The sequence below is a fragment of the Panthera leo genome, chromosome E1 (assembly GCF_018350215.1).
Source record: "Panthera leo isolate Ple1 chromosome E1, P.leo_Ple1_pat1.1, whole genome shotgun sequence".
In the NCBI taxonomy this organism is placed as follows: domain Eukaryota; kingdom Metazoa; phylum Chordata; class Mammalia; order Carnivora; family Felidae; genus Panthera; species Panthera leo.
This window is the reverse complement of record NC_056692.1, coordinates 2,785,831-2,813,424: the sequence shown is the minus strand read 5'-3', so window position 1 is coordinate 2,813,424 and position 27,594 is coordinate 2,785,831. Positions and strand designations below refer to the sequence as shown.

At 58.0% G+C, this 27,594-nt stretch overlaps 2 protein-coding genes and 5 non-coding genes across 8 annotated transcripts; 3 read left to right on the top strand and 4 right to left on the bottom strand.

Annotated features, from left to right (window-relative positions):
* Window positions 1–133: 133 nt before the first annotated feature.
* On the bottom strand, window positions 134–204 carry TRNAG-GCC. Its single transcript has one exon. It is a non-coding gene; the product is annotated as a tRNA-Gly (tRNA).
* A 1,706-nt stretch (window positions 205–1,910) lies between these two features.
* Window positions 1,911–4,471, top strand: HES7 (hes family bHLH transcription factor 7). 2 transcript variants are annotated; one of them, XM_042916447.1, is made up of 4 exons: window positions 1,911–1,986; window positions 2,931–3,026; window positions 3,620–3,707; window positions 4,020–4,471. In XM_042916447.1, exons 1-4 carry the CDS (start codon window positions 1,945–1,947, stop codon window positions 4,469–4,471), a joined length of 678 nt encoding a protein of 225 aa, XP_042772381.1. In that variant the 5' UTR covers window positions 1,911–1,944. The 2 variants fall into 2 exon arrangements, with proteins under 2 accessions (XP_042772381.1, XP_042772382.1); XM_042916448.1 differs by having other exon boundaries at window positions 4,005–4,471.
* A 587-nt stretch (window positions 4,472–5,058) lies between these two features.
* On the bottom strand, window positions 5,059–5,145 carry TRNAR-UCU. The gene is given in 2 exon segments: window positions 5,059–5,094; window positions 5,109–5,145. It is a non-coding gene; the product is annotated as a tRNA-Arg (tRNA).
* A 508-nt stretch (window positions 5,146–5,653) lies between these two features.
* On the top strand, window positions 5,654–5,735 carry TRNAL-UAG. The gene has a single exon. It is a non-coding gene; the product is annotated as a tRNA-Leu (tRNA).
* Window positions 5,736–6,181: 446 nt separating this feature from the next.
* TRNAQ-CUG lies at window positions 6,182–6,253 on the bottom strand. Its single transcript has one exon. It is a non-coding gene; the product is annotated as a tRNA-Gln (tRNA).
* A 579-nt stretch (window positions 6,254–6,832) lies between these two features.
* TRNAK-UUU lies at window positions 6,833–6,905 on the bottom strand. The gene has a single exon. It is a non-coding gene; the product is annotated as a tRNA-Lys (tRNA).
* Window positions 6,906–8,051: 1,146 nt separating this feature from the next.
* ALOXE3 (arachidonate lipoxygenase 3) lies at window positions 8,052–27,119 on the top strand. The gene is made up of 15 exons (XM_042916450.1): window positions 8,052–8,213; window positions 8,835–9,039; window positions 10,255–10,336; window positions 10,854–10,973; window positions 11,269–11,394; window positions 14,275–14,378; window positions 14,933–15,105; window positions 15,834–15,977; window positions 16,065–16,268; window positions 16,362–16,448; window positions 17,078–17,247; window positions 17,801–17,922; window positions 21,466–21,566; window positions 22,107–22,277; window positions 26,447–27,119. Exons 1-15 carry the CDS (start codon window positions 8,067–8,069, stop codon window positions 26,624–26,626), a joined length of 2,136 nt encoding a protein of 711 aa, XP_042772384.1. The 5' UTR covers window positions 8,052–8,066; the 3' UTR covers window positions 26,627–27,119.
* The last annotated feature ends 475 nt before the right edge of the window (window positions 27,120–27,594 follow it).

Here is a 27,594-nt window from a genome sequence, read left to right as displayed (position 1 = left end):
CCGGATCTCCATCCAGAGCGTCAAGCTCTACCTTATGGTGAAAAAGATGAGTTAAATAGACAAACTTCTCAGGCAGATGTCTTCCCCATTTGGGGCCGACGGGAGGGGGGGAAAAAAAAAAAAGGTCAACTTGTGCATTGGCCGGGAATCGAACCCGGGCCTCCCGCGTGGCAGGCGAGAATTCTACCACTGAACCACCAATGCAAGCGACAGCCAGCCCTTGGTGGCCCTACCTGAACTTGTAAGAGGTTGAGGCCACGGCGGTCCGGGAGAAGGTGTGGGCCAGGGGCTCAGCGAAGGAGCGGCCCGAATAGCTGACGTGGGTGGAGCGCCAGGCCATCCTTCCTCCCGCCCGGATCCGGCCGCCGGGCCATAAAGTGGCCCCATATGGCCGGGGGGCGGCCCCACACCCGGGTGCGAACAGCCCGGGGCCCCGAGCCTCGCGTGCAGGTGAGAAAAACTCCGCCCGAGCGCAGGTTCCCAAGGAGGGGGGCGACGGGGGCTGCCGGGAGCCACACATCTGCGCTCCCATTTGGCTCAGGTAGGGGGGAGGTGGGATGTGTTGGCGGCCCTGACCCCAAATGGGAGCACTCTCCCCAAGGTCTGTGTCTCTCCGGGCTCGGGCTTTGGCGGGGCAGGCTGCGGGGCGGGGAGGGGGGTGGGGAGAAAGAAAGAAAGCAGGGGGTTGGGGGGGGGGGAGAAACCCAACAACACAACGTGTGGAGAGGCCCTGGGACGGCTCGGAAGGCCTCATCCGCCTCTGACTGCGCAGCTTATCTTTCAACCGGTCTGCAGTCTTGTCTTTCCGTGTCCTTGTCCGGGGCCGTCTGGTTGTCCCGTTAAATCTCTGATTTGTTTCTTCTCAGACACTTTATCCTGAAGCCTCCGACTGTTCACGCATCATTCTGCAGAGGGTCATGTTCTTGGTTTGAGGTGGGTATTGATCCCTTTTTGTATCTCTTTCTGGTCCCTAAAAAAAAAACCAAAACAAAACCTGTCGGCTCCCTGGTCCCCTGTCCTCACGGGGGTCCCCTGGGGAGCAAGCGGCACGAGCACTCCTTGTGTCCTGTGTCCTGGCAGACAAAGGCCTGGATCTCCTATAATTAGTTTTGAGTCAAATACTTCTAAGTGGATAGGTCTCTCCACCTCCTACTCCAAGCCTTGCTTCCTTTTTTTCTTCGGGGGTCCCCTTCCTCCCCAGTCCAGCCATCCACCTGTATGACCCTTTCCCCAGCTCCTACTTCGCTCTGCCTTTGTAATTGCTGCTGGGTAACACATCCTCTTTTCCACTGGATCCGCTGGGTCTCTAGTACGTATCTCAGTATGGATCCCCTAAGCCTAGACCGGTGCGCGCAATGTGGGGGGGGGGGGGGGATGGGATTAAGATTCGCTTAGATCGAACTGCGCGTCTCTTTTGCCTCCAGGCAGAGCCCCAGTTGAATTGGACAGAGCCACCCAGCGGGAGGCGAATTTGGGGTGAAGGTGTATAAGATCTAGTCTGGAGGGTTGAGGGGTGCCAACTTTTATTTCAGGGTCGGTGGGGGAACAGTGAGCTCCCAAGAAAGCCTCGTTTGGTGGTGGAGGAGGGGAACTCTGAACTTCATTCCAGAGTCCTGTCCCCAAAGCTCTTCAACTCCCTCTCCCCGTAATAACCTCTCCCTTCAGCGGAGTCCCGCCTCATTATACAGCCTTAGGGTCCTTAAATCAGCCAATGCTGCCTTGGCCCCTCATTTCCCACACTCCTAGGTCCGTTTCATTTCTTCCCCGCCCCCCTTGCGCTCCTCCCCTTTCCGGGAGCCTTGTGCTCCTGGCCTAGCGGAGGGGGATCCGGGGGCCGAAGGGGGCGGGCCCGGCTCCAACCCCCACCCCACCCAATTCAGGAGCTGCGGGATATAAGGTGCAAGGCCGGCTTGGCCTCGGTCCACACCAGGGTCCGGAGGAGCGATGGTCACTCGGGATCGAGCGGAGAATAGGGACGGCCCCAAGGTGAGAGGTGAGGGGAGGGAGCAGAGGTCCCTGGTCCGGCCAGGGGACCGCGTCCCTGAGACGCTGGGTGAGGGAAGAGGCTGGAGACGCAGGGTTGGAAAGGGGAGAGGTGTGCGTGCGGGGGACCCAAGGAACCAGGAGCTGGGAAGGAAGCGGCGAAGATGAGGATGGGGATGGGGTCAGAGCAGGGGCTGCGTGGGCGGCAGTACTGGTGTTGGGTTTGGGTAATGGCATTTGGCACCTTGCGGCTTGCAAGGTGTGGGAGGGGGCCGGAATTCGAGTGGAATAGATAAGGGGGGCTCAAGCTAAGGGAGGTGGGTGGAAACAAAAAGCGGGGAAGATAGGCACTTGCTCCGCGCGTGCGGCGCGAGCCAGAGCTGACCCAGTGCAGCCTTATAGAGAAGGCCGGGAAGGCATTGGCCCCAGAGGCCTGACCTCGGGAGGAAGATTTTAGAACCAGTGGAGAAAGATGACTGCACAGACGGGCTAGCGGGAGAAGAGGCGCGGTCGCCCCGAGTATCTCCCTTTTTACATTCAGGGCCGCCGACTCAGAGGCCGGCACCTTGCGGCCACGTGTCCACGTGTCTGGGTGCAAAGAGGCCCCCCCCCACCAAAGTTCTCCACTGAGACAGAGACACTGCAGGAGACGGAGACGTAGAGAGGAAAGAGGAGGAGGAGAGACACAGACAGGGGAGGAGGGTGGACAAGACAGAGAGGAGAATGCAGAAGACCCGGGAGAGAGAGGAGGCGAGCTACAGAAATTGACCCTAGGGGCTTTGGGAGGGGGAGCGGAGAGGGACCCGATGGGCCTGGCCCTAGGCACTCGCTGGGGTCTTGGGGAAGGGGCGGGCGCGGGACCGACCCGGCGGCGGGACCCAAACGCCGGCGCGGCCGCGCTGAGTCTCGGTCCGGTCGGCCAGCTCTCCCTTTCCTGCCGGTCGCAGATGCTGAAGCCGCTTGTGGAGAAGCGGCGCCGGGACCGCATCAACCGCAGCCTGGAAGAACTGAGGCTCCTGCTGTTGGAGCAGACCCGGGACCAGGTCAGTCCTTCCGCCGTCCCCAGACCCCCAGGCATCCGGTCTTCGCGTCCCAGGGCTTCCTACTGGGGTGGGGACACGTGCTGCACTGGCGACCCTGGCCCCAAGGCATCCCGACCCGAGCCCCGCCTTTGGAGTCCCATCCCAAGACCCCCTCTCGCTCTCAGAACGTGCTCTTCATGGCCACCCCTGGGGTCTGTAAGTTTCACACCCGGCTCTGTAAATTTCACTCCCAGGGTGGGTCAGTCTTCCACCTCTGGGGTCTGTAAATGCTCCCTCCTCTTTTCCCGCACCCGCTCCAACAGCCTGCAGGGTGGTTAATTTCAGTCCCTGGGGTTTGCTGTTTACAATCCGCTCCTCAACTCTGGGTGGGCTTCACCCCCTCGGGTTGGACGCTCCAGGCTCGAGGTTTCCCAGGGCCGTTCCTCGTCATCTCCACTCCGCATTCGGTCGGTCGCGCGCTCCGTGAGCAGCGCGCAAACGCGATCGGGGGCACCCCCAGCTCCCGCATTCCCCCCCCTCCCTTCTTCCCCCTGCCACTTCCCCCTCTCTCCCCACCCCTTTCTGTCTTTGCGCCCTCCCCCTCCCGTCTGTAGAACCTCCGCAACCCGAAGCTGGAGAAAGCAGAGATACTGGAGTTCGCCGTGGGCTACTTGAGGGAGCGAAGCCGGGTGGAGCCCCCGGGTACAGCGCGGGGGGGTGGGGCAGCGGAGGGCGGGAGGGGGGATTCACGGAGGCCCGGGGCCGGGGTAGCTGGGGCGGACCCTGCGATGGACGGTGGGCTTGGGGAGTGGTAGGCTCTGCTCCGAGGCGAGGTTAATAACACCCGCGCGTGTCTGTCTCTGTGTCTCCCTCATTTTCTCCCTCTGTCCGTCCTTCTGGGTCTCTGTCTCTGTGCGTCTGTCGGGCTTCGGTTATCTCTGCGCCCCGCCCCTTCCCTCGCCCTGGCTGGGTCCCTGCCCTGCCCGCCCGTCCTCCCGCCGGCCGCGGCTCCAGGGGTTCCCCGGTCCCCAGCCCAGGACGCCGAGGCGCTCGCCAGCTGCTACCTGTCCGGCTTCCGCGAGTGCCTGCTCCGTCTGGCGGCCTTCGCGCACGACGCCAGCCCGGCCGCCCGCGCCCAGCTCTTCTCCGCGCTGCACGTCTACCTGCGCCCCAAGCCGCCCCGACTGGAGCCGGTAGATCCGAGGCCCCAGGCGCCGCGCCCACCGCTGGACCCCGCCGCCCCGGTGCCCGGCCCCGCGCTGCACCAGCGCCCCCCAGTGCACCAGGGCCCCCTTAGCCCGCGCTGCGCCTGGTCCCCGTCCCCCTGCTCCCCCCGCGCCGGGGATCCCGGCGCGCCGGCGCCCCTCACCGGACTGCTGCCGCCGCCGCCGCCGCCGCACAGACAAGACGGGGCGCCCAAGGCCCCGCCGCCCCCGCCGCCCGCCTTCTGGAGACCTTGGCCCTGAGCTTTGCGGGGGGTGGGGGTGGGGGCTGGGGGTGAGGTAGAGACTCCAGCCCGAGGGCAGCAGAGGGACCCGGGCGTCGGGGCGAGCAGGTGTTGGGGAGGGCGGCGGGGCGCGCGGGCGCAGCGCGCGGGTGAGATGTGGTCTATATTAGAGTATCTATATAAATATATATTTCCCCGGTTTCTGTCCCTTTTCCCTGCCCCCTTTGCGACTAGGATTGTACCCTCTCTGCCCCCGGCCCAGCCCCAGCCCCTTCCCGAGTCCTTAGTGCATGGAATAAAGTGGTTATTCAATCCCCGTGTGTCCCCGAGCCAGGGGCCTGCCTTTATCTCGGCGTCCACGCCCACTTCTGTCTCCCTTTCCTTCTGTTTCCCGCCCCTCCCCCCAGTCTTGCTCTCCATGGCCCAAGCCCCGGGGCAGACAGGTAAGTAAAGAAGAGAGCAGAGCGGAGACTGAGGTTGGAGCTTGAAACCAGGTGGAAAACACTGAAATAGGGTAGGGGGAGAAGGGGATGGGAGCCTTTAAGAAAAAGTCGGAGAGAGAGGGGAGGGGGGGAAAAAAAAAAAACAAAAAACCTGAAATAAAATCGACTCTGGTGGGATTCGAACCCACAACCTTTGAATCGCTCTTTCGTCACTAGAAGTCCAATGCGCTATCCATTGCGCCACAGAGCCACCTGGCGGGCGGCGGCGTCTGACGGCTTACGGGTACTAGCATGGGGGTGGGGGGGTGGGGGGGGGCGGGGAGGGAGAGGGGTGTGAGGGCTTTGGGCGGGGCATGCCAGGAGCGCCCGGTTGCGACCTCGCAGGCCTGCCTGGGAGAAGTAGCGGGACAAAAGCACGTGAGCCAGGTGGGAGTGCGGACGCGCACGGGTGGAAGAAACGGGGACAGAGAGCAACCGAATGTGAGCGAGCACAGAGCTGCGGCTGCCCGCTTGGGGGATGCTCCCGGCCCAGGCGCGCCCCACTCCCAGATGCGGCCCCATCCAGGAAAATAAACTTGTGTCGTTGTAAAACATCGGTGTGTCTCTTGTTTCCTCCGGCCGGGCCGTTTCGCCGTCCACTGCTTCTCGGTCCGCGATCTCCCAAGAGGGCCGGCCGGCCGATCTAGTGCAACCATCCCGAGCCCGGGGTCTCCTTCTAGTCTCTTAGGAGGACTACAGGGAGGACTGTCTTCCACGCAGGTAGCGTGGCCGAGCGGTCTAAGGCGCTGGATTTAGGCTCCAGTCTCTTCGGAGGCGTGGGTTCGAATCCCACCGCTGCCAAGATGGAGTTTTTCTGGTGGCCTGTGTACCCCCATGTAGAAGTCCTGACCGCCCCCCGCCGCCCCGGTGGGACGCCCCCCCTTGTTTTTACGAGGACTCCTTGCAGCCAAGGCACCACCGCCTTCCACTCTCTGGTGTTCCAGACAGCCTCGGGTTGTGTCAGCCAAGACCTGATGGGACCTGCGGAAGCAACCTCAAGTTCCTCATAGCTGATCTGTGCCTAAACGTGTCCTCAAATACCAGTAGCTCCCAAGACTAGCGCAACTTGCTGTACATTTAAGCGACGGCTGTATGTTCTGATGGTGTGCTGGAGGCTCCAACTACCCGGTCTGTTTTTAAAAACAAAGGACAGCATCCTCGCTGGCTTTTCAGACCCTCTCAGGTGACGAATGACGCTCCTGCCCCAAGCTCATAAATATAACAGCACTCCGGTGGTACAAAACCTAAGGTTCCACCGAGATTTGAACTCGGATCGCTGGATTCAGAGTCCAGAGTGCTAACCATTACACCATGGAACCCACTCGTGATGGGTCTTCTTTGAGAGGGTACATATTACTGATTTTCTCATTTTGCGTGCCTGCCATTCACAGAAAACGGAAACACAAATACCTGCTGGAGGCGGTGGACCCCCGCCTTGGAGCACCTGACCTGTGAATGGAGACGTGCTGTGAAGGAAAAAATACACACCGTAGTTACAAGACATAGTACGTACTGAAAAGAACATTGTTAAAATTTCATTAACAATTTTAAAATATCGAGTACGTGTTAAAATGATAAGATTTCATTGGGTTAAATAAAATGTGTTGTTAAAGTTAATTTCGCCTGGTTCTTTTTACTTTCCAATGTGGCTGACCGGAAAACTTAAATTCACATAAAACATGTCTGCTTTCCCTCCACTGTCTGTCTATCGTTCGTTCCACTTTCTGAAAAGTAAAATCCCGACGGGGTTACTATCATTTCATTTTTAAAGTCATGTCACAGCATTTTCGTTGCCCTTTTTTTTCCTTGGTTTTCTTTTAAAGGAATACAGAGATGAGTCGTATTCAAAAAGCGCTGTAGGTTCGTAGGGGGGAAGGAAAAGAAAAAAAAAAGCGAGACGCCCGAACAGGGACTTGAACCCTGGACCCTCAGATTAAAAGTCTGATGCTCTACCGACTGAGCTATCCGGGCTCTTCCCAGAGAGCTGCTCTGCTACTCATAAGAGCTGTGTGTCTACGGAAGTCCAGGCTCCCAGGGGCAGTAGGTAGTTGCACGCACGTGCGCAGCGGCTCTGGCGCCCACCGGGAGGGACCACAAGGGGCCCCGCGGCTGCTGCCAGCGCTTTCCCGTCCTTCGTCTGGCACAGCACCGGCCGGTGTCTGGCCGCTGCGGGGGAAGGGCCGCGGAGGCGGGGCCGCTGCAGTACCGGCTCTGGCCGCGCGGGGCCGCTGCCGGCCGCGGGCCTCCCAGGCGGATCGCTCTCCCAGCAGGCGGGGTGACCCAGATGCCGCCGCCCTGACTGCCCCGGGCGGGCCCGGAGCGGAACGGATGCCACAGGGGACCTCCCGACGCCGTGAGCCCGGAGTCCGCTTTGGCCCCCCGATCCGCCCCATTCCAAGGGAGGGACCGAGATCGGACGTGCGGCGAACCGGGGACCCAGAGGGCCGGGCGTAGGGACCGCGGCGCGCAGGGGAAGCGACAGGAAAGTTGTGCTCGGCTGACTCCGGTGCGGTGGGCACTCGGGGCGACTCACCTGCGTGAGTCGACAGTCATGTGTGGTTGATGCCGGGTACGGCTCATCTGTGCACAGTGATTCACGTGGATGATTCACAAGTAGGCAATGCGGCTGCCCTGGGCCCAGTCCCGGCTGAGAGAGGAGGAGAGGGTCTCGGGGCAAGTTGGGGAGTGGGCGGGCCGGGGCCCCAGGGTATCAGTCGGCGGGACAGTGTCCCAACCACACAGGTGTCACCTGCTCCTCGTCTCCCTGTTGGCGTCTGGTCCCTCCCTTCCCAGTGGGACTCTGGCTCTTGATATCCATCTGGGTGAGCCCGGTCCTGCCAGCCAGAGAGACCGGCTGTGCCGGAGGTCAGCAAACAAGTATAAGGGGAGGAGAGAGAGCCCGCGGTGAGCAAGGACGGAGACCGGGAGCTCCGGGGAGGAGAGCGAGCCCGAGAGCACCCCACGGAGAGAACCCTGGGCCTTTCCTTCCGGGTGCACCCGCCCCTGCCCCCAGACTCCGCGGCCCTGCAGCGCAACAGCTCAGCTCAGCCCCGCCCGCCGCTCCCCTCCTCCGAGGCGCTGCTTGCCGGAGTCATCGTTGCCGGGGACATCCCTCCCTCCCTCCCTCCCACCATGGCCGTGTACAGCGTGTGTGTGACCACCGGTCCCTACCTGATGGCGGGGACCCTGGACAACATCTCTGTCACCCTGCTGGGCACTTGCGGGGAGAGCCCCAAGCAGCGGCTGGATCGCTTGGGCAGGGACTTCGCCACTGGATCGGTGAGTACAGAGGGGACGGGAGGGAGGGGGAGCTCTGAGGGTCGCGGCCAGCAGGGGACCCTGAAGGAGGGGAGGGGTCATTCCCCCAGGTCATTCGTCCAGCCTTGGGGGGGGGACTCGGGACTCCCACTCTGACCTCCTCACCATCCTGTCTTTCCTGGGGTGTGATAAACCCTACTCAGGCCGGGCTGTGAAGAAGGGGCCCTGGGCTGGGGGGAGGGTCAGGAGAATTTCACCTGCTCCCTGGCTCCTCCCATAATTGAAGGTGGGCTTTGGGCAAGTGGCTTGCCCTCTCTGAGTCCGGGTTTCCTCTTCTCCGGAGGGGATCTGCCTGCCTCCACCAGGACCCCAGGATTTTTGCTGGTGGCCTACACGAGGGTGTGGGAGCCAAGGAGGCTGGTGAAATCCAGAACCCTCTCTGCTCGCACCCGGTGTCTCTGTGGCTGCCACTGCTTGGACGAAGGGGGTGCCTTTTCCCAACTCGTACAAAGGCGCTGCGTGGCTTAATTATATGCCAGGACAGGTGGGGGCATAGATGCCCCTTGGAAGGTGGAAGGATGCCCTCCCCACGGTTCCTGGCCTCTCACCTGCTTGCTTTTTGGTCCCCCCCCCCCCCCGCAGGTGCAGAAATACAAAGTGCGCTGCCCAGCCGAGCTGGGGGAGCTCTTGCTGCTGCGTCTGTACAAGGAACGCTATGCTTTCTTCCCCAAGGATTCTTGGTACTGCAGCTTTATTTGCGTCAAGGCCCCCGATGGCACCTGCACCCAGTTCCCCTGCTATCAGTGGATTGAGGGCTATTGCACCGTAGAGCTGCGACCAGGAACAGGTGGGCCAGAGGCAGGGGCCGGCCGCCGTCTGTTGGGATTAGGGGTGGGCATGGGGCACCTGGGTAGCTCAGACCCCACGGTTTGTGGGTTCAAGCCCCACGTCGGGCTCTGCGTCGGATTCTGCGTCTGCCTCTCTGTCCCTCCCCTGATCCTGCTCTGTCTCTCTCTCCAAAATAAATAAACATTAAAAAAAAAAAAAAAGGAATTACGGGTGGGGTCTCACAAAGCCCAGGCCGTAGGGAACAGGGGTGGGGTTAGGGTACCTAGAACTCAGAACTCCCCAGTAAATGCTTTCTGAAAAAAGTGAGCCTTTAGAACCCTGAATTTCTGGGCAATATTCACACACAGTCTCCACACTCCTACTTCTCCTAGACACACACACACACACACACACACACACACACACACACACACACACACAGAGTCCCTCTGTGCTTCCCCAGAGTGAATCCCTCTGGCGCCCACCGTGGGGTCAGACCACAGTCAGTCAGCTGAGTCAACAGGTGTGGAAGGCCTGAATAATGATCTGGAAAGGCCCTGGCAACTACTATTGGCTTTTCTGGCGTGGACGAAGTCCCTGTGGGTGCTGTTAGGATTCTTTCTTGCCTTTGTGGGGGGGGAGGGCTTCCAAGGATGCCCAGCTCGAGCTCCTTCAGGTTCTGGACCCCCAGATCTCCTGAGCTGTCTGAGATCACTGAGAGGCAAGACCAGGGCTGGTCCGGGTGTTAACGTGACTGTTGGAGATGAGAGGTGATGTTCCAGGTCAAGATAAAGCGAGCGGTCTTTACTTACCCCCCTCCGCCCCCTAGTGGGTTCTTCATAGACGTCTAAATGCCCATCTGTCATCATAATACATCCATCTGCCCATCGCTTCCCCAAATATATCCGTTTATCAGTCATTTGTCAAGTGCATGTTACATGCACGGCGTGGGGGCACACGCCAGATGCTGGGAACACAAAACACGACCACAAGGTAATTTCTGCCCCCAAAGACTCTTGGGAAAGCGATAAACATACAGACGGTTAGGTTGATTGTTACAATTTCGGGGTGAGGTTGTCCTGAATCCCTTCTGCTGATGAACACACAAGAACGCGGGGTATCCATGTTGCTGAGAGGGATTGGGTTCAAGGGTTAGGGGGTTCAGGCAAGCTTCGCTGGAGGAGGTGTTGTTTGAAAAGAGGCTCACAGGACGAGTGATTTTCATCCCCCACAGCCACAACTATTTGTCAGGACTCCCTGCCCCTCCTTCTGGATCACAGGAGACGGGAACTCCAGAGTCGACAGGAATGCTACCGGTGAGCCTGCCTAATTCGACTTCTTTCCCTCATCTTTACCGTCCCCTCTCAGCCTTAATCAGACTACTACTCACTCTGACCTCAGATCCAATCAGGACCTTCGTCTGAACCTCACATCAGTCTGAGGTTGACTCACACCAGTACCAACAATTCTCAGCGAATCCACACTCAACCCACAGATACCCTGGATGTCACCCAGATGTCAGACACGACCCTGGTATTGACCGGTCTCAACCCAGCTTCAGCCTCCTGCCCCGCTTCTCCCCCACCCCAAAGCGGCCACGATCTCCATCTGAACGCAAACCCAGCTCCAAAGCAGTCTGGACATTCATGTTGTCCCCAAATGCCTCTCTGACCCGCAGCCCAGTGACTTCAGGGAGGAAATTCCAATTCTTTGTCACCTACCCAGAAAGTGGGTGGTTTCTGGGAGTTGTAATTTAAAGTCACGTCTTTAAAATCTAAAGAAGGTTATGTTTATTCTCAGTCGGACCTCTGACCTCTTTCTTTCCCTTGGAAGCTGGAAGGTCTATGCCCCTGGCTTCCCTGGCATCATAGACGTCAGCAACTTCGAGGAGATGGAAACAGACAAGAAATTTGCCCTGACCAAGACGGCACCTTGCACAGACCAAGGGGACAGGTGACAGGGGAGCCCAGGCTTGGGAGGAAGGTGGAGGGCATGACCTGAAAGTTGGGACGATGCGGCCCGGGCAGCCAGGAGAGAAGACAACTAGGGTTTAATCCAGGAGTCAGGACAGAAGGGGCAGAGGTGACCCCAAGGGTCTGGCGGGGAGGTGGCTTCAGGCCAGAGCGGAGGGGGCTGGGCAGGGGTCCAGAGCAAGGCAAGGACAGAGGGAGGGAATTAAGGGGAGTGGGCTGCAGGTCCGTCTGACTGGTGTCTGTCTTTCTGCCCCCCCCCCCCCCCCCGCCCACAGCAGCGGGAATCAGTACCTGCCTGGCTTCCCCATGAAAATCGACTTCCCGTCCCTGCTGCACATGGACCCCAATATTCGCTACTCGGCCACCAAGACGGTCTCCCTGCTCTTCAACGCCATCCCTGCGTGAGGCCACTGCCCTCCCTGCACTCCTGCTCAGTCTGCCTTCTGCCTCCGCTCTTCCCGTGTCCTCCTGTCCGTGTCCCCCTCTGCACATCTCTGTCCCCATGTCTCCTCCCTATCCTCATCTCCCCCTCTCTGTCCTCATTCTACCCTCTGTCCCCATGTCCCTCTCTCTGTCCCTGTGTCCCTATCTGTGTCCCTATGTGCCCTCTCTGTCCCTGTGTCCCCTTTCTATCCTCATCTCCTCCCTCTGTCCCCATGTCCCCCTCCCTGTCCCTGTGTCTCTGTCTCTGTCCCATCTGCCCCCATGTGCCCCTGTCTTTGTGTCCCCCTCTCTGTCGCCATGTCCCCCTCTCTGTCCCTGTCTCCCTGTCTCTGTCCCCATATCCCCCTCCCTGTCCCTGTGTCCCTGTCTCTTTCCCATATCCCCCCTCTCTGCCCCATGTCCCCTTCTCTGCCCCATGTCCCCCTCTCTGTCCTCGTGTCCCCCTCTCTGTCACCATGTCCCCCCATCCCTGTCTCTGTCCTCATGTCCCCTCTCTGTCCCCATGTTCCCTCTCTGTCCCCATGTCCCCTTTCTGTGCCCATGCCCCCTCTCTGTCCCATGTCCCCCTCTCTGTCCCCATCTCCCCCCTTTCTGTCCCCATGTCCCACTCTCTGTCCCGTCTCCTCTTCTCTGTCCCCATGTCCCCTCTCTGTTCCCATGTCTCCGTCTCTGTCCCCGTCTCCCCCTTTCTGTCCCCATGTCCCCTCTCTGTCCCTATATCCCCCTCTCTGTCCTCATGTCCCCTCTCTGTTCCCATGTCCCCCTCTCTGTCCCCATCTCCTCCTCTCTGTTCCCAAGTCCCCCTCTCTGTCCCCATGTTCCCCCCCCATTCTCTTTCTCCCCATCACTTCCTGTTTTTCCTTTGTCATCACCCCTTTCTCCATTCCTCAAATCTAGGAATTTAACCGAGCACCTCCTCAGTGCAGAGCTCAGTCCCAGGCCCTGTTGGTGGGACCATGTTGAGTGGGACAGGGAGGCCAGGCCCTGAAGTTTCAAGGAAGTGAAGTCAGACCATGTCACGTTCAGACCCCGGAACCAACACTTTCTAGCTGTGGGACCTTGATCTTCACTTAGCCTCTTAACGCTTTCCTCATCTGTCAGATGACAGGAATACGCATACCTGCCTCACAGGTTGGGGGGAGAGTAAGCAGGAGAACACCCGGTACGAAACAGTCTCGGTGGATGTGACCGAGTAGTAGTATTAGGATGTGCTCTACGGCCACGAGGGGCTCAGTGTCCCCCGGGGGACATGTGGCACAGTTCATTAGGGATCGGAGGGGCCACTGGCAGCTCAAGTCAGCTTGAGGCTCTGAGTGCGATGTGGTGGAGGGGGTAGAGTGGACACTCCGGGCCAGAGGCGGCAGGGCTGAGTAGGGGCTGGCAGGTGCCTCCCGAGAAGGCGAGTGCGACTGAAGCCGGCTTTGGGCCACGGAGAGTAGAGCTGAGCAGGGAGTTGGAGGGGGGGGCGGGTTCTGGGCAAAGCCAGGCTGCCCTGGAGGGAGGACGGACAGGTTCGGCTGGACATCTGTGCGGTAGAAGGTCCAGAGGAGTCCAGGGCAAGAGGCTGGATCCTCACCCTCGGGGCTCCTATGCTGACCGATTCTCTGGGAGCAGGACTAGTGGGAGGGGAGCAGAGGTGAGGTGAGAGTGAGCTCGGGAAAGTCTGGAGACGGCTGCAGGTGGCTCAGGCCTCAGGGCAAGGATGTGGCAGGGTTGCTGGACGAGAGTCACCTGAGCTGGTCCCCGGATGGACGTGTGGGTCTAGACGAGGCGAGGGAAGGCCCCGGAGATCTAGGACAGGCTGCGTGGGACTCAGAGACGGCCGTGGGCGGAGGGAGCTGGTGTTTGACAGCCGTGGGGGATTCATGGAGACGAGGGGCTGTGTCCGGGGGCTGTGTCCGGGCTCCAGTGCGGGGCCGTGGCAGGACGCTCTGGAGGAGGGGTGCGCCAGGCCCTCGGAAAAGGAAGACCTTTTCTTTCTCCTTCATTGCCTCCTCACTCTCTGCTTTAACACCGAGCTCTCGCCTGCTTCCTCCCCTCTTCCGGGCCTTCCTGGGCAGGTGCTCAGCAAATGCTGTGGCCTGAGGGGCGGGCAGCTCAGCAGATACTCAGGGAGTTGTCCCTGGGGACGTCACAGATGCGCCTTTGCCCGCATCCTTCACGGCATCTGAGCAGACTCACACAGCCGCCTTGCCCACCGCGCACGGCAAACCCACCTGTAGGGTGTCGCATTCCCTCCCGTTGGCCTTGACTCCGTTAGGGAGTGATTAAAATGAACCGATATGTCCACTGACGGAACCACCCAGGCGCCCCAAGCATTTTTTCCCTGATTATAAAATAACACGTGCTTGCTGTAAAAAAATTCAAGCAGTGCGGGCGCCCACAAAGTGAAAAGCGCACGGCCCCCCAGGCTGCCAACCCCTCGTTTACCAGTCTGGTGTAGAAAGCATACCTCCGGTTAAGTTTCGCGAGAAGGCCGTGGTGGGGAGGGACCGGCTGGTGGCAGGCTTCCCAGCCAGCCCCAGCAGCTGGGGCTTTGTCCTGTAGGCAGTCAGGGGTCAGTGAAGGTCTGTGACAAGATGGAAACTTGGAGAAAAGCCAAAACGCCAATGAAGACAACTCATCTGCAACACGTAGCCCCGTGCACCCCTATGCGTACCCATGTGGAGTCACCCCTACGAAGCCCCAACTGGCCACTAGACTTCTCTCGCGCTCACACTGTTAGGCACCTCTGCTCCGGGAATTGACCTTGTCTGGTCCCTCCAGGACTCTAGGCTGGGGACACAGTGCCCCTGGCAGCCCCAGGCCCCACCTCGCTTCTCCTCCCCCCGCCTCAGGTCCTTGGGCATGAAGCTTCGAGGACTGCTGGACCGCAAGGGCTCCTGGAAGAAGCTGGATGACATCCGGAATATCTTCTGGTGTCACAAGACCGTCACTTCAGGTGTGCAGAGCCGGGCAGATGTCTGTCCCCCGCCCCTACCCCGTGCTCAGAACCCTCAGCCCCATTCTGGGAAGGGGCCCTCCTCCAGCCGTCCCAGGGAGACTGTGGGGTCCCAATGCGTGGGGCTCCTGGTTTCGTGAGTGGCAACCATCCCAGAGGCCCCTTAGGAGCTCATGCCGTCTCCCCTTTCCCTGGGAGGGGACAGGAATAGGGGAGTGAGGACAGAGAGACACTCCACCTGCCTGGGAGAGGGTCAAGGGTCATTTAGGGAGTCCTAATCCTGACCAGGGGCACTGGCCTCTCTTCCCCTACTGCGACCATCGCGAGTTCTGTCACTGGGGCCAGGCTGGGATTCGGATCCCTGCACCGCCACTCGGCTGGGCCAAGTCACTCCGTCTCTTTGACTCTCAGGGTCCTGCGTGAAATTGATTAATTTCACCTGCCTCGCGGGGCTGCTGGGAGGGGAGCCTAAACCAAGGGAGCCAAGGACTGGGCACGGGGAGGATCTAGGGATGTGGCTTCCAGACCCAGTGGTCCCCTCTCTTGCCCCCTAGAGTATGTCACCAAGCACTGGTGCGAGGACCCGTTCTTTGGGTACCAGTATTTGAATGGTGTCAATCCCGTCATGCTCCACTGCCTCTCCAGCCTGCCCAGCAAGCTGCCTGTCACCAATGACATGGTGGCCCCCTCGCTGGGTCCGGACACCTGCCTGCAGACAGAACTAGAGGTGGGTGATTTGTCTCATGGATACAGGATGGGCGTGGACCGTAAGGGCCGGAAGGCTGGGGCCACCTCCAGTCTGCAGGCCTCATCCGCTGGGCAGCCCCGGCTTTGAATTGGTGCGAACGGAGGTGGGGGCCAGAAGGCGCTCAGCCATGCCTGGAAGCCTGAGATGGGGCCCGGTGAAGAGCGAGCAGGACAGCCTGGAGGAGAAGGCCCTGCCCGTGTTCTGGGGCTTCCAAGGTCCCCAGAACTGAGGCCCAAAGAAAGCTGTGTTAAGACAGGGGCAAGGCAGCGCAAGGAGACACAGGAGTAGCAATCACGGGGCAGTAGGAGCTCTGAGGGTCTGGGAGAAAACGATGGGCCAGTCTCTCTGCGGCAGCCGAGCCCTCGGGCATCCTCCAGGAGGCTGGAAACGTCGCAGTCAATTCTGTGTGTGTTTATCTTGCTGTTGTTGGATACACTGACACGGTCACTGAGTGGAGAGAGCAGGAAGGACCAGGCAGGGGCGTGGGGAGAGGATGCCAGCTTACACAGGTGGGAGGTTGTGCAACGCGGGACTCAGCCGGACCTCATTCCGGACATGCTGGGAAGGGTTGGGTATCTAACTCTGGCCATGAGCGCAAGCGCCAAGTATTACTGAGGCCCGAATCGGGGTGGGAGTGGGCGGAGAACAGAGAAGGCAGTGGAGCGCGGGTCGGGGGCCACTTGTGAGCCTCTGTGCGCCTTCCCCAGAGGGGGAATGTCTTCCTAGCGGACTACTGGATCCTGGAGGAGGCCCCCGTCCACTGCCTCAACGGCCGCCAGCAGTACGTGGCCGCCCCGCTCTGCCTGCTGTGGCTCAACCCGCAGGGGGCGCTGGTGCCCTTGGCCATCCAGGTGAGACCTGGGGCGGGCTTCGGGGGCGGGCTCAGGCGGCACGCCGGCAGCCTCGAGCCTCAACCCCCTTATTATTCTTGGACGCAGCTCAGCCAGAACCCCGGGCCCCAAAGCCCCATCTTTCTGCCCACTGACTCCTACTGGGACTGGCTGCTGGCCAAGACGTGGGTGCGCAACTCGGAGTTCCTGGTGCACGAGCACAACACGCACTTTTTGTGCACGCATTTGCTGTGCGAGGCCTTCTCCATGGCCACACTGCGCCAACTGCCGCTGTGCCATCCTGTCTACAAGGTCGGTGAGACCCCCCGGGCCGGGCTAGAGGGGGCGGGCCAGCTCGGCCGGCTCCCCTGACCTTCGGCTCCTGCGCCCTCATCCCGCTCGCAGCTCCTGCTTCCCCACACTCGCTACACGCTGCAGGTGAACACCATCGCTCGAGCCACGCTGCTCAACCCCGACGGCCTGGTGGACCACGTGAGCCCTCCGGCCCCCTTCCGCCCCGTCTCTGAAGCCCCGCCCCGGGGGCGCTTTGCCCCGCCCCCAAGCCTCTACGGCCTGCAATCCCATTCCACGGTCCCTGCCAGACCCTGCCCACAAGCCCCGCCCGCCTCCCCCCATTGGTTCCCTACTTGCCCCGCCCATAAGCCTCTACGGCCTCCAATCCCATTCCACGGTCCCTGCCAGATCCTTCCCACAAGCCACGCCCCGGCCCCTATTTGCCCCGCCCGCAAACCCTGTCCCCGCCCCCTCTGTCCCACCCACGGGCTCCGCACCTGCAGGCCCCTGGCTTCTTAGTTTCTGGAGGTGGGGGTGGCCGGCTCCCCTTAGACCACATCCTCCGCTGACCCTGCGCCGAGCTGGCCCTCTCGTCCCCGCCTCCCCGGCGTTAGTTACCAAATACCTAAGGATTACCTCCCACGCACGTAGGAGGCCCGCCACCTCCGCAGCCCGCGTCAGGCCCCTCGATGGGGGTTTGATCCGCGATCTAGGACTCCTTGGTTAACTGAATAATCCCCCCCTGCTGAGTCACTAGCCTCCTCTTGCCCCCAGGCACTGGGGTGGGGTCTGGGCCGTCCCCAAGCCCAGCTGTCTTGTGTTGTCAGGTGACGTCCGGCGGGAGGCAAGGCCTCCTCTACCTCATAAGCACAGGTCTGGCCCACTTCACCTACACCGATTTCTGCCTTCCGGACAGCCTGCGGGCCCGCGGCGTCCTGACCATCCCCAACTACCATTACCGAGACGACGGCCTGAAGATCTGGGCGGCCATTCAGAGGTGCGGGGTGCAGGCCTGGGACCTTGCAGCCAGTCTGGCCTCACCAGGGCCTCCTGGCTCAGGGACAGGGGGGGACGCCTGTACTCATGCGGGCTGGGGCGCTTGGGGCTGGAGGTGGTGGCTGTGTTTCAGGCCCCAGCACGGAGCACCCCAAGGGTGAGAGTTGGGGTTGGGGTCCTCAGTGAAACGACAGGTAGCTGTGGCCTGGGGAGGGCCTGGGCTGTGTATGAATGCGGGGGAGAAAGGAAAGGGCAGGGTGTCCAGAGGAATCAGGGCAGGTGAAGTGTAGGCTGGGACCCCAGGCTCTCTCGTCAGTGCACTGTCCCCCCAGACGCCTGTGTGGAAAGGAGGCCCCGAGTACCCATGACTCGGGAGTGCCCAGACTTGGGCCCTTGGGTTCCATCTGGATCTGGGGGTCCCCGCTGGACCCTGGTAGGCTCCCAGTGGATGCTGGCTGTCTGGCTCCCCCCAGCCTCAGGGCACTGGGCCTTGGATTTCTGGCCAGCCTTGAGCCCAAGGTCATGCCCGCGGCATTTGCATGTCTTTTCTGCAGCTTCGTCTCAGAAATCGTGGGCTACTATTATCCTAGCGACGCATCTGTGCAGCGGGACACGGAGCTACAGGCCTGGGTCGGCGAGATTTTTGCTCAGGCCTTCTTGGGCCGGGAAAGCTCAGGTATCTCCTCCCCATCCCCCAACCACAAGCTCCCAAGGACTCGGTGCCCTCCCTGGCCTCACCTGTTACTTAGTTCTTACTTATGGACCAGCCTTTGAAGTACACCCTATGCTTTTTTTCCTGAGGCTTTTCCCCTCCTCTTTAAACAACAAATTTTATTTTTTTAATGTTTATTTATTTTTGAGAGAGAGAGAGAGAGAGAGAGCGTGAGCCGGAGAGGGGCAGAGAGAGAGGGAGACAGAATCCGAAGCAGGCTCCTGGCTCTGAGCTGTCAGCACAGAGCCCGAGGCGGGGCTCGAACCCACGGACCATGAGATCATGACCTGAGTTGAAGTCGGGCGCTCAACCCCCTAAGCCCCGCCCCCGGACGCCCCACTTTAAATCACGTGACATCTGCCGTGGCTGGATCGAAAACGCGGGACTAGCTGTTCTGCAGAATGTGTCGCCTTCCGAGTTAATCCAGTGGCTTTCTCGCGAGGTCATTCAGCTTGCTACTCTACTCGCTGTGTGTTCTGTCGATGGGAAGTAACATCTAAAGGTTAAATGTTGGGGCCAGAATATTTCTCAAGTGATGCTATGTTCCCCGCATTGCGTCACACGGGGAGGCAAGTAGGGCCAGGTTGTCTCCCTGTTAGTGATGCCGAGTGATTTCTGGGTTAAGGTGGTGACAAGGTCTCTTTGGGGTATTTCAAGGATGACCCATCCCCTGCTTTGCTTTGCAAGCCCACTGTTAATCCTGGGCTGGCCTGGTCCTGAATGCTCCTCCCCCAAAGACAGTTTTTGTTTTGTTTTTCCTATTTGGGGCTGTTTCCTATTTGAGACCTGGGATGGGGGGAATCTAATTACTGTTGGTTGACTCCCCTATCTTACCTTATTATTATTTTTTAATTTTTTAATGTTTATTTTATTTTTGAGAGAGAGAGAGAGAGAGAGACAGACAGACAGATAGGGTGCGAGCAGGGGAGAGGCAGAGAGAGGGAGACATGGAACCAGAAGCAGGCTCCAGGCTCTGAGCTGTCAGCACAGAGCCCAACACGGGGCTCAAACTCACAAACCGTGAGATCCTAACCTGAGCTGAAATCAAGAGTCGGAGGCCTGACCGACTGAGCCGCCCAGGCGCCCCTGTCCTATCTTACATTATTAAACCTGTCTCTGACTTAATACATCAGAGCATTCTTCAGCTTGACAAACACCTCTTCCGACAGTGCGAGCTAATCCCAGATTCCTGGTTTAAGGCAAGACGCACTGATCAATCAGCTTCGGTCAGTGTGACTTTTGCTTCCATATTTCAAGGGGAACAAGTAAACACTAGGAGCTACAGAACACTTCCCACAGCTCGTCTGACCTCCTTGCCGTTTAAGCTCAGCCCTCCAGGTTAGAATATCCACCACCAAGAGAACCTTCAGAAAATTCCCACACGCCCCCCATCAGGTGCCCGGTCCTTCCCCTAAGCCTCGCCTGTTCGGCTGTACCAGCCTCTCTCTCTCCTGACTGTAAGCCTTGAAGTCATCTTTGGCTCATGTCCTCTCTGTCTTCCTGTCTCCCTAAACCCAGTTGGGTGTCCCATTCTTACTGTCCCCATCAATTCCTACTCTCACCACCCAGTCCCTGCATTATAGCAGCTGTCTCTTTGCAGGCCTCACCTTTCTCAGCCCCTTGCTGCTTGCCCGCCAGGCCTGAGGGGCCACCGCCCTAGTAATCCTCTGAAATTGTGCCCAGAAACCGCCTGGCCTGGCACATTCCTTCCCACCCTGCCTTCTTACCTTCTCAGGCATTCACTACACTCAACCGATAATTACTGGGCTCTTCATATTAAGTATTGTTCTAGGTGCTGGGGTTTGGCGGTGAGCACGACAGACAGAAATCCTGGCCTTCACGGAGCTTAACATTCTAGTGGGGAGACTCGGATAATAAATAAATACGTTCGGTGGTTGGTTATGAGCCCCCGGAAACATGAAAACGCGTGTTGAGGAAGGGGGTGGTTTCAGATAGGTGGTCAGGGAAGATCTCTCTGAGGAGGTGATGTTTGACTAGGGAGGTGAGGGAGATAGTTCGGTGGATAACTGGCCTAAGACTATACAGGCAGAGGTATAGCAAGTGCAAAGGCCCTGAGGCAGATGCGTGACGGCAGGTTTGCAGAATATCAGGAAGGCCTGCGTGGCTGAGTAGAGAAGGTGAGGGAGAAAACAGGAGAGAAGGAAATAAAGCCCGAGAAGGAGCGAGGGCCAGATCAAGCAGGGCAGTGGTAAGGTGAGTGGGGTGGGAGGCCCATAGCGGGTTTTAGCAAGGGGCGACATGATCAGATTTACGGTTCTAAAAGACCAGATTGGCCTCTGGGAGTATTTGCTGATCCGAGGTAAAAAGAGGAAGGAGTGGACAGATTTCGGCCTGAGCAGCTGTATAAAGATACCAGAATGATGGGGCGCCAGGGTGGCTCAGTCGGTTAAGCGTCCGACTTCAGCTCAGGTCACAATCTCGTGGTCCGTGAGTTCGAGCCCTGCGTCGGGCTCTGGGCTGATGGCTTGGAGCCTGCTTCCAATTCTGTGTCTCCTTCTCTCTCTGCCCTCCCCCGTTCATGCTCTGTCTCTCTCTTTCAAAAATAAATAAACGTTAAAAAAAGAATAAATAAAGATACCAGAATGAGACCCCTGGGGGAGGGCCAGGCTTGGGGAGTATGTGGGGTAGGGGCGTCAAGTGTCAGGTTTTGCGGATGTTGTTGGAGAGGCCTCGTAGACACCCAAGTCAGAGCGTGAGGTAGCGGCTGGCGATTTATGCCCACGGCTACGCCGAGTTCGGGGTCCAGGCGGAGCTGGAGGCGTGAATTTGGAGGTCACCGGCCAGTGGGAAGCGGTTACAGCCATTGATTTGCGCGAGATCAGTAAGCAGTGACGTACAGGGAGAAGAGGTCTCATCATGCCCTCCTCTGTCATCTTTTTTTCTGTTCAAAGCTCATCCACTCTTCCAACTCAAGGGGGCCCCTTCTCTTGTCTCCCCTGAGTGCCTTAGCTTCAGTGCCTCTTTCTTCCTGCCTTCGCTTTCCCCAAAGAGCCAAGCCCGGGCCCCCCACGCCCCCCACCTCTGCTTCTATCACTGCGAGCTTCTGAGTGAGTGACACTCTGGTCATCTGTTTCTGTCACTAAGCCCCACGGTGGATGATCCCTTACTGGGTGCTTGGACAAATCTTGGGAGAATTTGAACATTAAGTGCTAGGAAGGGCTGTGGATAGAAGTGCCTTGGCAGTCAAGGAGCAGAGCCACCTTGACTGTCAGCTTGAACTTGGCTCTTCCAGTGTGAGCTGTGCTGGCTGGGCGTTTTCTGGTCTGATCCCAGCACCCAGCTCCTATCCTGACCCCCTTTAGAGACCGCAAGCCTTGGTGATGACCATCCCTAACCTCAGCCCAACCCTAATCTTAGAAGACAACAGTGGCCAAATGCTCAGCTCTCATGTCCTCACTCGCCCCTTGGGGTGAGCCCTGGCCCTGAGCTGCCCCTGGGAAGCCCATGCCCTCCCTCTACACCCTCTCCCCTTCCTCCTGCACCCAGGCTTCCCGCAAAGGCTGTGCACTCCGGGAGAGCTGGTGAAGTTCCTTACTGCCATCATCTTCAACTGCTCGGCCCAGCATGCCGCGGTCAACAGTGGGCAGGTGAGGCTGCAGGGGGCAGGCCTGGGTGGGGCGGGGACGGGGCTATGCAAGGTTGGGCTCAACAATGGACGTGAGGCCAGAGTTGGGGTTGAGAGTGTGGGTGTGTCAGGGTTGGGGTGGGTTTATGATCGGGGCTGAGGCTGGTGGTGAGCGGGTGGAGTGGGTCCAAAGTTGTGGTGGTGACTCCAGTTGGTGTCGTGTAGGAAGTAGAACTTATGGGGACCTATCATGGTGGGGACGCAGCCGGGTGGAGTATCAGGTCACTCTGGGTGGCAGGCCAGCCCGAGGCCCTTTGCTGGGGTTACCTCCTCTCTGGGTCCTGCTCCTTCCTTGGTGACTCACTCCACCCAGTCCTGGAACATTGGATGGGGAGTGACAAGGGGTGAGCCTCCTACCCCACTTCTGGAACTTTCTACCCCGTACTCCTCCCTGTCTTCCCTTTCCACCATCCTCTCATTTCCCAACTGTGGGAACTGGGATGATGAAGGAGCTGGTTCCCTGCTCTGGCCAGCTGACTCAACTGGGGCGGGGTCCCTACAGCATGACTTTGGGGCCTGGATGCCCAATACCCCATCATCCATGAGGCAGCCCCCACCCCAGACCAAGGGGACCGCCACCCTGGAGAGTTATCTAGACACCCTCCCAGAAGTGAACGTCACCTGTAACAACCTTCTCCTCTTCTGGTTGGTCAGCCAGGAGCCCAAGGACCAGGTGTGTATGGAGGATGGGGTGGAGTGGGGGTGGGGTAGAAGTGGGGGGCTTACAGGGCCTGGGCAGTGGCAATGGTTTCCAGGGGGGATTGGGGACTGAGTGCTGCCATTTATACCCACTGCTGAGCTGTCTTGGGTTCCTCAGTTTCTTTAGGAAGTGATAGTTGATCCCCAAAGACATACATTGAAGCAAATACCAGTTCAGTGGCTAGGGCATAACGTCCATTGAATTCACCAGTTTACCAATCCATCTACCCATCTGTTCATCCATCCATCCATCCATCCATCCATCCATCCATCCATCCATCTACCCACTCACTCATCCATCCATCCATCCATCCATCCATCCATCCATCCACCCACCCACTCACTCAGACATCCATCCATCCACCCACCCACTCACTCAGACATCCATCCATCCATCCGTCCATCCATCCATCCATCCACTCAGCCAACCATCCATCCATCCATCCATCCATCCATCCATCCATCCATCCATTCATCAACCATTCATCCATTAACCTCTCATCCATTCATCCAAACATTGAACACACATTATTTTGGATACCTCCCACATGTCAACATGACACTGGGGACCAGGCATAGGAAGCTGAGTGAGACTTACTTCCCTGCCTTCAAGAATCCTATGGCCTAGTTGAGGAGACACACAGGGAAGCGGACAAGGGCACAACAGTGTCGTCAGAATCATTTATGCACGAACATGTACTTCTTGAGTATTTGTTATGTGTCAGATGTTGGTGGGCAGATACAAACCCTATCCTCATGAGCTTAGTCTCGTGATAGAGGTGAGAATGGGGACTTGTGGAACCTGACCGAGTGTGGGCGAACCCCGGAAGGCTTCTTGGAGGAAGTGACATCTAAGCTAAAACCTGCAGGACAAGTAGGAGCTTGACAGGCAAAGGAAGGGTAGGGTTAGCTGGCAGGCAGGAGGAAAGGCACAACCAAGTGAAAAGAAGTGAAGGTCAGTCCGTTGGGGTGTTGGTGCGATTGCAAACGGTTCGGTGCGGGCACAGCGTTCATTCAGAGCAGGATGGGGAAGCCACTGAAGAACATTAAGCCAGGGGTGACATGGCTAAATTTGTGTTTCAGCAAGAGCGCCTTCCTGGCAGTGTGGATGGCTGGGAGGGGCAGCTTTGGAGGCAGGAACCTGGCTTGGCCGGGGGAACAGCCCTTTGATCACCAGTTACCATCATTTTCGTTCACATATTGGGGCACTGGCCCTGCCTCTGCCCCCCTGGTCTTGTTCACAAGCCCTCTGACTCTGGGGAATATCCTTATTTCTCGTGCTTGGTTCCATTTGGTGCAGATGTGCTATCAGAGCTTGAGGACACCAGGGACGAGTACCTGGGTCCTGCTCCTTCCTGGTTCCATTTCCCAAGGACTCGGAGACATTCGTTTTTGTTGTTAGAAAGGAAAAACTCTGGGGTTTTTGTTCTACTCACACAATACTCTGTTACCGTTCTCAGTACTCTCACTCAGTACTTCTGGCCACGAAATGTGTGTGTGGGGGGGATGTTCCCACATCACATGATCCTCCGACACCAGCTGGGTGTCAGGTAATTTAAACGTTTATTTTCTTTATTTTTGAGAGAGAGAGAGAGGTGGGGGAGGGGCAGAGAGAAAGGGAGACACAGAATCTGAAACAGGCTCCAGGCTCCGAGCTGTCGGCACAGAGCCCACTGCGGGGTTCGAACCCATGAACCGTGAGATCATGACCTGAACCGAAGTCTGACGCTCAACTGACCGGGCCACCCAAGCGCCCCTCTGTGTTCTGCTTTTTTGGACGGCTCCACCATAGTTTCAGAACTTAGATGTCAATCTGATAGATAAGACATAAAACGGACTCTTTGAAATTCTGGTAAACTTTCAAGGAGCAAGTAATTCCTAAATCGGTCAAGCTGCTTGAAGGTACAGAAAAGAAAGCGGAAGCTTCCCAAATCTTTTTGCTGGGAAGCTGGATGCCGGCGCCCGGCAGAGGTGGTGACTTTAAGAAGGGAAGTGGGGGGCTCCTGGGTGGCTCAGCCGACTTCACCTCAGGTCACGATCTCGCGGTCCGTGAGTTCGAGCCCCGCGTCGGGCTCTGTGCTGACAGCTCAGAGCCTGGAGCCCGTTTCTGATTCTGTGTCTCCCTCTCTCTGACCCTCCCCCGTTCATGGTCTGTCTCTCTCTGTCTCAAAAATAAATAAATGTTAAAAAAAAATTAAAAAAAAAAAGAAGAAGGGAAGTGGGTCTCAAGGGGAAAGTTCCAGCCTCAGATCTCGCTTCCCACCTGTGTGACCCTGGGTATGTAATTGGGCCTCTCTAAGCCTCAATTTCTTCATCTGTAAGGTGGGAATGATAAGAGCGCCTGTCTTACAGGATTGTTGTGCCGTCCCGATACTCCATGTCAAGTGCTTGGAACACGTTAACTGTAATTAAGAAAATAAAATGATAAACTTGCTCTACTCAGCTGCAACCATCTTGAAAATATATCATTAGCCGGTGAAGGCCACTACTAAATAGTAAAACAAATCATACACCATGAGGAAGTCTAGTTCATTCTAGAAATGAAAGGCCGATTCAACCTTATGCAATCTGACGGTGTGATTTATTACATCGGTAAAGAAACACACCTTATAATCATCTGGATATATGAAAGAAGCCTTTGACAAGCGTGAATAGTCATTGCTGATAAGAACTCAGTGTAAGGTGAAACTCCCAAGCTGAGTTTTGAGAAAAAGTGTCTTTCGGAGGGGCGCCTGGGTGGCTCAGTCGGTGAAGCGTCTGACTCTTGGTGTCAGCTCAGGTCATGATCTCACGGTTCGTGAGTCTGAGCCCCGCATCAGGCTCTGCGCTGATGGCTCGGAGCCTGCTTGGGATCCTCTCTCTCTCCCTGTCTCTCTGCCCCACCCCTCTGCTTGCACTCGATCTCTCTCTCTCTCTCTCAAAATAAATATAAAAAAAAAGTATATTTCAGAAAACACTGCATTTATGGTGAGGCAGCAGAGATCTCCTTAGAAAGTCAGGCACGACAAAGTTAAATGCGCCGTGACCACTGTCCTGGGAGGCCCGGTTGGAGGTCCCCGTCAGGGCAGTCAAACCAGACCGAGGATTTGTAAACATCAGGATTATTGGCAATAGTTGTATTGTATGAAGGTTCTATTGGACGGGAGGCGCACGCTGGTTAGAAGGCCGGGCCCCCTCCGGGAACTGTGGAGGTGAGCCGGCCGGCCGTGTGGTCTGGTCACAGAGACAGGGGCCATCCCCTGCTGCCACAGTTCTGGCGCTCACTGTAGTTCACCGCGATATTTCCCGATTGTGGTTGGCCACCCTGTAAAGCGTGACGGCGTGTGGCAATGGCGTGGGAATGACTGGCAAGGTGCCTCAGAACGGGGGTGTCTTCAGGAGCTGCATTTTGAATTGAATCGGGGAGGCGACAGGTGTATTCTTGGCCATGGATGCCGGAGCGTGCTTATGTGGATTTCATGACATGTTAACACGTTATGTTGATTTGTGTTAAGGATGTGGTTGTGCTCTTTTAGTTCACAGAACAGTGGACCAGGCGTTGGAAGGAGCCTTTATTATTTTGTTATTTTTAAAAATTTTTAATTTTTATTTATTTTTGAGAGAGACAGAGACAGAGTGCGAGTGGGGGAAGGGCAGACAGAGAGGGAGACGCAGAATCCGAAGCAGGTTCCCCACTCTGAGCTGCCAGCACCGAGCCCGACGCAGGGCTCAAATCCACGGACTGTGAGATCATGACCTGAGCCGAAGTCAGACGCGTAACCGACTGAGCCACCCAGGCGCCCCTGGAAGGGACCTTTAAAAAGATATTCTAGAACAATCCATCCCCCCCTTGCAGGTGCGGAAACAGTCTCCGAGTGACAGGCAGAGGGTTACCAGCAGAGGGAGCGCTAACCTTAGGCTCCCAGAACTCCCAGGTCCCACACTCCCTGGGTGTTGCAGGGGTTGTGGGGGTGGTGGGGGTGGGGGTGGGGGTGGGGGAGGCTGCTCCAAGCAGGTTGTCTGGAGGGGTGGTCTGCGGGTTTGCTTCGCAGTAGCCAGGGCTGGGTCATGCCCTTAGAAGCCACCTTAAGTATATATTGGCAAATCGTCCATTCTTCGTCCCATCCTGAACATCATCCTGACCGCCACCCGATTTTCTCCCAGCGGCCCCTGGGCACCTATCCGGATCAGCACTTCACCGAGGAGGCCCCTCGGCGGAGCATCGCGGCCTTCCAGAACCGCCTGGCCCAGATTTCGCAGGAGATCCGGGAGCGGAACCAAGGCCTGGTGCTGCCCTATGCCTACCTGGACCCTCCCGTCATCGAGAACAGCGTTTCCATTTAACCCCTCCTCCTTTCCTCCCTACAAGAAAGGCTCAAGCATGAGGACGTGAGGAGGGCGTCCAGGGCCAGAAGCCGCTGGCTAACGTCAAACCCACAATAGGCCCTTCACGAGGGGGAGCCCCGTCACCATGAGGTGACAGCCTACTTTGCTCTACTTGGGACAGCCTCTTACTTCCCTCTCCTGTGAAAACTTACCTCCTCCCACCAGGAACCCCACAGGGACACTGAGCTCTCTTTCCAGTCCTGCCCCCTCCCCAAACTCCCCCTCTTACCTTGGCTCTTTGTTTCCACTCTCCTCCGGACCTCGGGCCCACCAATCTAACTTCCCTCTCTGGAAAAGCCTGGAAACTGGGCAAGAAAGGATACGTGTCCTGGGTCTGCTGTGTGGTCCCCTTTGATGGAGCATCTTTAAGGGGAGGGTTAGAATTAGACCCAACTTGGGGCGCCTGGGTGGTTCAATCAGTTAAGCTTCAGACTCTTGATTTTGGCTCCAGTCATGATATGGTTCGTGAGTTCAAGCCCCGCATTGGGCTCTGTGCTGACAGCACGGAGCCTGCTTGGGATTCTCTCTCTCCCTCTCTCTCTCTCCTTCTCAAAATAAATAAACATTAAAAAAAAAAAAACAAAACAGAATTAGACCTAACCTCTAGCTCTTCTCCGGGCTAGCTCCCTGGCCTGGATATGTGTGTGTGTGTGTGTGTGTGGGGGGTCCCTCCCCAGCTCTTGTCCTCACCCCACAATCCTATTCTACCCTCCTTCCTTTTTTTTCTGTCCTTGAGCCCAGTGAATTCAATAAAACCCAACAGATTTGGTTCCCATTTCATTGTTGTTTTTGGCACATGCATGTGCGTGCGTGCGGGCGTGCGGCTGGGGTAGCAGGGGATTGGAGGAGGAAGGGGCTGCGGTGAGTCCCTGGGTCATCTGTTCTGGAGACAGGGAGCCTCCCGGCTCAAGTCAGCCCCTAGCCAG

Coding starts and splice junctions, on each gene's coding strand:
- HES7 (XM_042916448.1), top strand. CDS start 1,945: ATGGTCACTCGGGATCGAGCGGAGAATAGGGACGGCCCCAAG. Junction 1,987..2,930: donor AGAATAGGGACGGCCCCAAG/GTGAGAGGTGAG, acceptor TGCCGGTCGCAG/ATGCTGAAGCCGCTTGTGGA. Junction 3,708..4,004: donor AAGCCGGGTGGAGCCCCCGG/GTACAGCGCGGG, acceptor CCGTCCTCCCGC/CGGCCGCGGCTCCAGGGGTT.
- ALOXE3 (XM_042916450.1), top strand. CDS start 8,067: ATGGCCGTGTACAGCGTGTGTGTGACCACCGGTCCCTACCTGATGGCG. Junction 15,106..15,833: donor GCCTGCAGACAGAACTAGAG/GTGGGTGATTTG, acceptor CGCCTTCCCCAG/AGGGGGAATGTCTTCCTAGC. Junction 16,269..16,361: donor TGTGCCATCCTGTCTACAAG/GTCGGTGAGACC, acceptor TCCCGCTCGCAG/CTCCTGCTTCCCCACACTCG.